This window comes from Solanum stenotomum, chromosome 5 (assembly GCF_019186545.1).
Source record: "Solanum stenotomum isolate F172 chromosome 5, ASM1918654v1, whole genome shotgun sequence".
Classification (NCBI taxonomy): Eukaryota; Viridiplantae; Streptophyta; class Magnoliopsida; order Solanales; family Solanaceae; genus Solanum; species Solanum stenotomum.
Window position 1 is genome coordinate 53,866,961 of NC_064286.1, and position 11,327 is coordinate 53,878,287.

General features: G+C 30.8%; 1 protein-coding gene across 1 annotated transcript; it reads right to left on the minus strand.

Moving 5' to 3' along the window:
- Positions 1-5,301: 5,301 nt before the first annotated feature.
- LOC125865280 (uncharacterized) lies at positions 5,302-6,745 on the minus strand. The gene has a single exon (XM_049545487.1). It carries the CDS (start codon positions 6,639-6,641, stop codon positions 5,376-5,378), a length of 1,266 nt encoding a protein of 421 aa, XP_049401444.1. The 5' UTR covers positions 6,642-6,745; the 3' UTR covers positions 5,302-5,375.
- Between the last annotated feature and the right edge of the window lie 4,582 nt (positions 6,746-11,327).

The following is an 11,327-nucleotide window of genomic DNA, read 5'->3' on the forward strand; positions in this document are numbered from 1 at the left end:
TTTTTGTGTGCTATAGTTCACCATCTTTTTTGGGTATCCGAAATTCTGATGTCTTTTTTGCCAAAAAATTTCATGGACGTCCATTAAGACCTTAGCTATTGTCACAACCCAGGGGTACCCCCTAGACGTAACACGACGTACTTGACCCCAAAGAGGTCTTATACAAGCCCTTAGCATATCATGACATAAGAACATAGGGAAACATGCAGAAAATTAAAACTTTTCTTTATAATCGAAGTTTTTCATATAATAAGAGAGAGTTTATGACACTATATCTCAAACCATCTATAACATTTGAATTAAAATTCCTGAATACAATCTTAGGGACATAGCCCTTACATAAGTCTAAAACATAAAGGAAAGACATAAAGGACATATGGTCTCGAATACTATGAGGACTTCACCAATCTTCTTCTTCCTGATCTACTATAGTCCTAGCCATGAGGGTAGAATCTTATATTGCCAAACCCTACACTTATAGAAAATATAGAAATATGGGTTAGCACAAAAATGTACTAAGTATAGAAGCCATGCATAAAAATCCTTAAAACATGCATTAAAGGGATATTTTATTTGAAACCATGTTATATGCCACTTTTGAACATCATCTTTGAAATAGTTGGAGAATGTAGCTCATGAGACAAACCATGCAAAATTCATCATAACAAAAAGGATATCATCATAATCACAAGCATAGTCTCCTACACAACATAATGCATACTCAAATCGTCACAGGACATAGTTCACATGCATAATTACATACCAAGATCATATCATCATAATAGAACTATCACATAAGCAACCCTAAGCTACACTTGTGCAATGCATAGATAGGATCCTATCTACACTAAGTCTCACTTTTAGGCCTCCATAATTATGTATAACATACCTTAACCTTATCCATAGCCAACACTCATAGCAATAACACATATCATGCATACATAAATTCATATATCTTCATAGCATAAGGAAACCACGCCATAACCCCTTATAAGTCTACTTGTGCAAGGTATAAGTGAAGTCACATACCCCCACTCACACTAAGTAAAGCTCATTAAGAAGTCATAAGTATAGTTCATGTTCATAATTCATATAAAGCATACATTAACTCATAATCATCATATCATAAAAGAGACATACCATGCCCACTCTCAAAGTCTACTTGTGCAATGCATGGATGAAGTCCCATAACCCCCACTCATACTAAGTAGAACCTCTTGAGGAACCATAATACATAACTCATGTTCTTATCATAATTCCTATTCTTATCATATAGGGAAATATAGCCTTAACTGACATAGACCATGTTGAGCTACATGGAATCCGGTGTCTAACCCCCACACCGAAAATAGGTGTCCTACTTGCCTAGGGTAGAACTAACATATTTAGCTTTTAGGTGGATCCACTAGCTAAAGACCTATGTGGGCATATAGTTATGGGATAGGGAGATTGCTACAAGAAACCCGAACTACTAGCGTAAAAGTGTAACACCCCATAAAAACTAGTAAGACCTAGCTAAAGCTTAATGGAAACTAGTAGGTGAAACTAGAGCATTACGTGTGAGCTTTTGAGTTTGATGCTTGGTTTTAGGTTGTATATTGACTTCCCAAGCTTAGTTTGAGGTGTCTAGGGGTTAAACGTCAAGGTACGACCCCCCAAAGACCAACCAATGGTCCTTGAGAGGGACCCTAAAGTCTAACCCCCAAGGCTACCTAGAACCACAAAGCTGTCAAGAAAATGGTGAACCATATATGGGACCTATGCCCCGTAGGTCCATCCATGCCCTGTGGATGGCCTCCGTGGGTCAAGGTACCAAAAGGTGAGTTGTAGACACGAACCACGCCTCAACAGCACGGTCTTTGACCTCATCCACGGTCTGTGGATGGGGGTTTCGTGGTTTGCACCTATGTGTTGTCCAAAACTCGGCCAAGTGAGGGGTGGTTTGGTAAATTCCCCCTTTGGTTAGTTGAGTTATTGGACGGTTATTATTGGCTTATTAACATAATTTAAGGGTTTTTAAAGTATTAAAACACATTTACAACTCTTTAATTCATTATAACCCAAGACCCCAAATCAAAACCTAACTACCTCCCTCTCCAAGAATCTTCTCTCTAAAACCTCCATTGAAGAACAAAGAAGGAGATCAAGGAAAGTTTGAAGGAAAGAGATTTTCAATACTAATTTGATAGGATTCTACACCTAAGGTATGGGAGTTTTCATCCTTGGGAAGCTATCACCCAAGGAGCCCTTTCAAAAGCTTTTATCTCAATTTTAGAAAACTCTATTAGCTAGGGTTTCAACTCAACTCCATGGATTCCTTTTAATGTTGCTTTTAAAGGTTGAATTATGTTTGTTTATGAATTTATGATTGATTTTATATGATTTTAACTCAACTCCTTGAGACCATCAATCTTAGTTATGGTTCTTCTTTACATTATGTGATGGTTTTGCAAGTTGGTCCAATTGATTGGATGTGAGTTGATTATGATGTAATTTCATGATTTAAGTATAATTATACATGTATACTTGATTAACCTAAGATTCTAAGGTGAATTGATGAGGTCTAGGGCTATGTCATGAAAGCGGCAAAGTGTGGGTTTAAATGTGACCTTCTAAGAACGATGAACTTCTTGATGGCCAATTTTCAAGGTCAAATGATCCCTCGAGCAGGTAAACCCTCCATTTTGCCGATTTTCGTGTGCTATAGTTCACCATTTTTTTTGGTGATCCGAAATTTCGACATCATTTTTGCTGAAATCTTTCATGGACATCTGTTAAGACCTTAGCTATGGATTCAGTTGGCCCTGACGGCCAAAACAACCCATTTTCAAGGTCAAACAAGCCCCGGAGCAGGTAAACCCCCATTTTGTTGATTTTTGTGTGTTATAGTTCACCATCTTTTTTGGTGATTCGAAATTCCGACGTCATTTTTGCCAAAATTTTTCATGGATATCCGTTAAGACCTTAGCTATGGAGCCAGTTGGCCCTGACGGTCAAAATGGCCCATTTTCAAGGTCCAACGATCCACAGAGTAGGTAAACCCCCTATTTTGCCAATTTTCATGTGCAGTACACTATCTTTTTTGGTGATTCAGAATTTCAACGTCATTTTTGCCAAATATTTTCATAGACGTCCGTTAAGACCTTAGCTATGGAGTCAGTTTGCCTTGACGGCCAAAATGACCCATTTTTAAGGTCAAACGATCCCCGGAGCAGGTAAACCCCGCATTTTGCCAATTTTCGTGTGCTATAGTTCACCATATTTTTTGGTGATTCGGAATTTCGAAGTCATTTTTGCCGAAATTTTTCATGGACGTCCGTTAAGACCTTAGCAAATCAATTATGTTTTATCAAATTCTTAGCAAAAAAGAATTACAATTTTCTACAAAATTGGGGGAAATTCAAAATTGGATGGGTTAAAAGTTGTTTTTTCAAAAAATCGGCTCGGTCAAAAGCTTGGTATTAAAATGAACTTCACTTATGTATTAAAATGGTATTTCCAACTCCAAATCCATTTTCTTTAATCAAATATTTTTCACATACCTATTTAAGGAACAAAAATCCTTATGCAAAATTGGGGGAAATTTAAAATTTTTGGGATAAAAGTTGTTTATCATAAAATTGATTATCTAACACTAAAATTGACATTCATATATGCATTATCAAAGTATTTCGAACTCAAAAATCAATTTTCTTTTATTAGATTCTTAGCAATAAAGAATTACAATTTTCTTCAAAATTGGGGGAAATTCAAAATTGAATGGGTTAAAAAACGTTTATCAAAAAACCGGCTTGGTCAAACTACCAATAGATCGCATAGATCTCAAAAAAATACCCAAAGTCAAAAAAAAATCACCTGAAACGGACATCTGAGGCCAAAGTTATGAGCATTTGAAGTTTCACCATTTTACAATAACTTTTTTTAGTTGCACTCCTTTATTTGGTTTGCTTTTTAATCTTATTGAATGACTTTTTATTTATATCAAAAAAATTGTTTTGATTAATTTTTATTTTTAAATTTTAAAGTGAGGTGGGGGGCGGGGTCCTCGGGGCATGGCACCCTGAGGAGGTGGAGGGGCGGGGTCCTCGGGGAACGGCTCCCAGGGGAGGTAGGGGGCGGGCTCCTCGGGGCACAGCACCCCAGGGAGGGTGGGGGCGGCTCCTTGGAGCACGGCACCCCGGGGAGGTGGGGACGGGCTCCTCGAGGCACGACACCCCGGGGAGGTGGGGGGCGGGCTCCTCAGGCATTTGGCAGTGGGAGTTGTTTGGCGCTTATGTGGCATTCATGTGACACTTAACATACTTCTGTTAATTAGAAGGATATTTATGACCCCATAGTTTGATGGAAGGGTAATTTTGAGCCGAAATATAGTTTAAGGGTAAATGTGAGCTATTTTCGATAGTTTAAGGGTAGTTTTGAGCCTTTTATGTATTAGTTATGATGAGTAAACATAAGTTGTAGTACTCCCTCCGTACAACAATAGTTGGTCATTATACTAAAACAGTTGTCCAACAATACTTGTTATTACCCCTATTATTTATTGTTTTTAAAGGGTGTGTTAAATCAATAGTGCACAACTATTAAATGAGGTAATCAACCTTGTACTTTGTGCTTACACTTATTTTTTTTCAAATGGTGTTTGCTTCATGCTACAGCTCAACTAATCTATATGTAAAATTTATTCAAGGATCAAACACTTTCTACCATGATTTATTTTAGGGCTGAACTGGAGACCTCTAGCTAGTTAAGAGCAAGGAATATCTTCTTTCTATCCGAAGTAATTTTAGCGGGTGTAGTCAACTTTTTAAATATATATTATTCGAAGTGGTTAAATTTGTGACCAATTAATCTTCAAGATTATTTTGTTACTATAATCAACTATCATTATCAATCCCCTTTTTTATTTTAAATGTGGGCGACGTTTTTATATGATGATGTTACTCATGATGATTCCTGGATGTCCATTAGAAATTAACAACTCATAAAGCCACCAATATAGATGATTCCTTCTACAAGTCTTAAGTCAAAGATGGATAGCTTCAAATAAAAGCTACTTAGGACAAGATTTTGTCAGCAAATATAATATAATTTCACGAAACGATCATAAAATTAATATTTATCGCAAATAAATAACTCATACTTATATTACTTGAACGCACATATACACTATTATGTACGATTAATTTAAACATGTATGGACATATAGAAAGAAACAGTATGATATTAATGAACCAAAGAATAGTAACATAAAAAAAAAAAAAAAAACAAGAAATGGACTTGTTCTTACTTGATCAACAACTTGTTTTGAATTGAATGTAAAATTAAAGTCTTTCTAACTTTTTACTTACAAAAATCTGAAATTACTTATTTACAAGTTAAGAACTGTAAATATCTTTACAAAACAAACAATGATCAGAAATTAATCTCCCTATTATACTTCCTTTTTCAATTCTCATATTACTACTTTGCTTATTCCAAAGATGAACTCCATAAGTCTCCCCACTAAGTTGTAACAATTTTGCATCTATCCATCTTGAATGAGTTCTTGTATTTAATTTCATGAAGAATCCGGGAATCCGAACCCAATCAACTGGATAAAATGATATTGGTGGCAATACAGTGAAATTGAGTTGATATTTTTCTGTAGACATCAACTTCAATCTCTCCACCACTCTTGAAACCAAATATGGACCATTTTGTCCCCACTTATTTCCATCAAAAGATAAAGCAAATTCCTCCATAAACTTGTAGAGCAATGGATGCTTTCTATCAAAAATCAACACAGCATTATTCAATCTTGTCCAATTCCCATTTGCAGATACGCTCTGCGCTCCAATAGAATTCCTCAAACTTGAAAAATCTTTTAGGATGATAAAATCTGTGTCAAGATAAACACCGCCATACTTGTACAATACAGCTAGTCTTATCAAATTGGACAAATTCTGAGCTAATGGGATTTCACCAGGATCCTTATTACCTTTCTTGAGGTCAGCATACCATGTCTCAACTGGCGTCCTGTTGAATATAAAAGACAATTCTGGAGTAACGCTAACAACGTTATATCCTAATTTTGTCAAAGGATTCAAAATTTTAACCCCATGAGGCGTATCTAGAGTACGCGAAAGAATGATCAAACAACCTTTTGGATGAGATTTAAACAGAGTCTCCAACGCGAAAAATTCCCTCCTCCCGAAAGTATTTGCAGGGGAAATCCATGTCATGAAGAACTTCACTCTGCAATTTCTTGAATTCAAGAACTTATTTACTCTGCTGTTGAACTGCCTCGACAATCTTGATGACTTTAGAATACTAAATTCAGGCAATTTTTTCTTGAACCAAGAAATCCTCTGTTCCACTGTGAGATTAAAAGGAGGAACTAAATTCACATGATCATCAATGTCTTGTACTTCTTCTTTGATTATATGTGTTTCTTTTTTCTTCGAAAAATTTGGTTTATGTACAAAAGTTGATTTCAGTGGCTGTTGAGAACTTGATTTTGATACAAAAGCGATTGAATGAGATGAAGAAAAATTAGATATGAGATTATCAGAAAAAGTGACAATAGAAATAATCAAAGCAAAAGAAAGAACAGAGAAAAGATGAATTTTTCTTGTTCTGTTTTTTCTATAGTAATCAAACATTTTCAATATTGAAAAATAAATTAAAAGGTAGAGAGAAAAAAAAAAAGATGAAAATTTTGAGTTTTTTGAAGAAAATTTATAGTAGTCTAAATATGAAAAGTTCAAAGTTTATTTTGGTAAAATTTTATAAAATAATTGGCTTAGAGAAGACTTATGGCTGCTACTTGGAAGGAGAAGGATGTTGACTTTTGGAAAAACAGATTTTATTTTATGTTATTTTTATTTGGTTTATTTTATTGAAGGAGTTGATTTCTTTTTCTTTTTTTTTTTACATACAAGAGGAATAAGGAAGAATTTTGAAATAATTTCATGTTATTAATTAATAATAGAAGTTACCTCTTTTATTTGGGTTGATAATTGCACGTAAAGAAAGTTCTATACATAGAATAGTAATAATGTTTAAATATACAAATAGGGTTTACTTGACTTTATGTATGCCTTTTAAAAATGTATCAATAAAAGATTTCGATAATATATAGTGATGGTGTAAAGATTCTTTTACATATCAATAAATTTTAACCATTAATAATAAGATAATTATCATTTTTTCAAACAATTAGTTAATATTTATTATAGAGATTGATTTATAATTACCTTGTGAATTATTTGATTGTGCAAATATTTTATACTTAATGCTAAGTTGTGTTCATGGTTCAGTTTAGTTTGATTTTTTGTTTAAAAGGAACTAAACTAGTTAAGTAGATTTTTGGGATAAGGGTCTGAAAAATATCCCAACTTTGGTCGAATTTGTTGTTGCGATACTAAACTTTCATGAGGACCTATTACCTCCCTAGACTATTTGATACCGTATTTTAAACATATATATTTGCCCACGTGGACATAAAAAATAATGCAAAATTATAAATAGTAATGTGTCCACGTTGGCACATATATACCTTTAAAATACACTATTAAATAGTTCAGGGGGTAAAAAATGCGGTATTAAATAGTCTAGGGAGGTAATAGGTCCTCATGAAAGTTTAGTATTGCAACAACAAATTCGACCAAAATTGGGGTATTTTTCAGACCCGTATCCCTAGATTTTTCAAATATTTAAATATATCAAAAAGCTTTATATTGAAAACGTTAATGAAAGAGAGAGAGAGAGAGAGAGAGAAATGATTATGAATAAGTTAGGAAAATAAAAATATAAAACGTCTATTATAAATTTAACGTATTTGGTGAATGTTCATTCATAAATGTTTTCTTGTACATGTACTTAGTTAAGTCAATATTACTTTGATTAAGTTATCTATTAATTAATTGTAAGATTTAAGGGAAATAATTGAATTGTCTTTTGATATGTTTGAACTCATCCTTTTTATTTTAAAATTATATTTGATTTAGTAATTTAATTTGATTAAACGTAATCTCTTTATACAATGCATTAAATCAAACAAATTATTACTATTTGAAATATGATGAAACTGTTTATTTATTGATTAATTCATTTTTATGTTTGATTTCTTTGTTCGGTCTATATTTTAATATTTGTTTACTAGTTACTAGTTAGTAGTAGTCGTATTTTTTATTAGCATTATAAATGTCAGTTGATATCTAAATAAATTCTATAACATTATTTGGTTTTAGCACATAAAATAGTGGAATGTACCCCACCCCCACCCCCACCCCCCACCAAAAAAAAAGACATAAGTATTGTGGACATATATTTAAATGAGATATCCCTAATAATATTTTGTGCCAAAATTATTTTTTTTTAAAAAAAGTTGCATCCTTTATGAAATAGAAATAATAGTGTTAAATTAGATTAAATAATTGATAAATTATAAAAGAACCAAAACAATGAAACTCTCTCGAAGGATTTTCTTTTGTTCTCTTTTGTATTCTTAATTACTACTTAGTTTCTATTAAAATATGTCCAAGGTAAAAACATAATATTAAAGAGTAATAAAGGTGAACATATAATAAGACCTTTGTATACATTCTTTATATTATAACAGTTCACTATAAAAAGATAAATATTTGGAGAATTAATTTTATATTATATTATATTATACTATATTTTTTATAACATAATTTTTAACTATAGTAGCAACAGCGTTTTCATAACAATATCTTTTATAAATTTAACCCTTTATAATAATAATAGTTTTTTTTTGGTAATATAATAAATATAACAATTAATTTTGTTTATATATAGAAATAAAATATCTAAGATCACTAATAATAGGTCTAGAAATTTTAGCTAACAGTTTTAATACTTTAATACACGATATGACAAAGGATATTACATGAATATATTTCCATCATTAAAAATGTTTTCATTCTTTTATGCGAAGTGTGATTGAGTTAAGGGTTTTAAATTAAAGTTCTTATATCGATATTTTATTAAGGGCATTTGTGTTTCTTAATATACTAATTTAGTGTACATGTTTTGCACATGTATTTCCCGCTAATTAATAAAAGTATAGTCAATAAAATAAAATAATTAAAAATGGTAATTGATGTTAAAAAAAATTCTATATACATCCAATATGATAAGAATTCCATATTAAAAATTTATTTTTAAAATGTGAATCTTTTTCTCTCATATTTTTGATTGAATAATTAATTTTTTTTATTTTTTATAATTTAAATAAGATTTATATAAGATAAAAATATTAATTTCAAGGTTTTAAGTGTTAGGACTTACAATATAGTTTAAATAAGGAAAGATTTAAGAGAGTCTTTTTTAATTAAATTTCAAAGGATGAAATATTAGGAGTTATTTCCTATTACAAATAAAAATATTTAATAGTTATATATTTAATTAATTTCAAAGTCCTATAAATAGTAGGATATATTTAATTGCTAGTTTAGTGCAGGTGTATTGCATGTGTATGTAGATTTAATAGTTCAAAAAATGTATTTAAGCTATTAAATATAAAAAAAAAATTATATTGTTATGCCAAATTTTAGGCCAATGGCAAAATTCTTAATTTTCCTAACGTGGTTTTTTTTTTGGTATCTTGTTGATGCCTCTTGTTTAGAATATATTTTTCTTTTGGTTGTGTTGTATCTCTATTAACTAACTGTTTTTCAGAGACAACAATTTTATGGTAGTAAGAAGACGAGCAAGGAGGTCGCACTGGTCTCTGGCCAGAGAGGAGAAAAATGAAAGAGAGACAATAGTCAAAAGATGTATCTAATTAGGTGAACAAGTATGTGACAATATATGTATCTCATAAAATATATATGTATCTAATTAAGAGTTCATTTAGTTGATAAGTATACATGTATCTGAGTTGAGGTTATATGTATCTATGAGAAAAGATTTCTCATATTTGTAAAAAGTTAGAAGAAAATTGAATTTTTGAATTTTTCATGAGAAGAAATTCAGGAAAAAAATAGAAAAGAAATTCAGGAAAAAATGCGGATTTGCTCCTAAATTGATGTATTTCAGTTATATTCTAATATACTTAGATACATATAATTAGATGTATCATAGCATTTGCCTAGATACATGTATGGGGACCAAAATAAGGTACAAATGGTATAATTGAAAACCCATAAAAGATCGGTAATCATCCCTTAAACTAGTGAAATTTATGTTGATTTTCTTATATTAAACTATTTAATTGACTATATTGATTTGTAATTGATATTCTTCCACATTGGCAACAATGTAATTTTTGGGTTTATTCTTACAACTGTTATATCGTAATAAAAAACTTCCAATTTTATAGTATAATAAAGTTATAAAGCTGACATTTAAATATTTACATAAAGAAAAAATCTAAGATCATATGGACAACATAACAGAATTCAAAATTATATTTTAGCTAAATACAATTTGTTTCAAAAATATGTATCACACAGCTAAGCCACATGAGAGCAAAGGTCAAATTTCAAATTTAATCACTCTTCTGAAATTTTCTTCTCTTCTGTAGTCTGCTGTGTTAATATTTATAGTCATCATTTGTCCTAAAGCATCATGAAAAATAATAACAACAACAATAATAATATATGCTATATAATTTTATAAGTGAAGTCCGAAAAATATAAAATGCATGTCAATTTTATCTCTAAAATAAAGTGCTTAAAAAAATCTTCAACTAAAATAACGCATATCAAAATAGTCTGAAAAAAACAAATAAAGAAAAAATAATTTTAAAATATTACATAAAAGCATCTTTAAAAACAATCATTTCAATTTCTTTTTATAACTTTTTTCTCTTTTTTGCTGACCAATATTCCAAGTGATTGGGCAACTATAAAATATCGGAAAATATCACCACTACTGATCCATATGTACTAGTGGGAATATTCTGGTATTCCTTTTTGGGACTACTATTTTAATATCACCACTGCTAAATGTTTCTCGTTGTATATATTTAAATTAAAAATGATAAACATATGACTTTGAGTATCCCATCCATATTTTTGTTTGGTTATTTTTGCTTATTGGGGTCATGACTAATTTTTGAGAATATAATATGTAAAATGAATTTTAACTTTTAAGCATGATTTAATTTTAGAAACTAAATTAAAAGGAGAAGATGGTCCAAATCATACTAAGAAAGCCCATCACCTCATTCATCACCAATTTAATATTCATCCTTCATCATCATCAAATTATATTTTTTTCAAATTAACATTTAAATTCAGTTAAAAAGATTATAAGTTATACTAACAATAATTATAGGCATAAACAAAAGAGAAAAAGTAAAGTATATTATTGTTAAA

Bases quoted from the DNA above. Each gene is read 5' to 3' on its own strand.
- LOC125865280 (XM_049545487.1), bottom strand. From the start codon at position 6,641: ATGTTTGATTACTATAGAAAAAACAGAACAAGAAAAATTCATCTTTTC.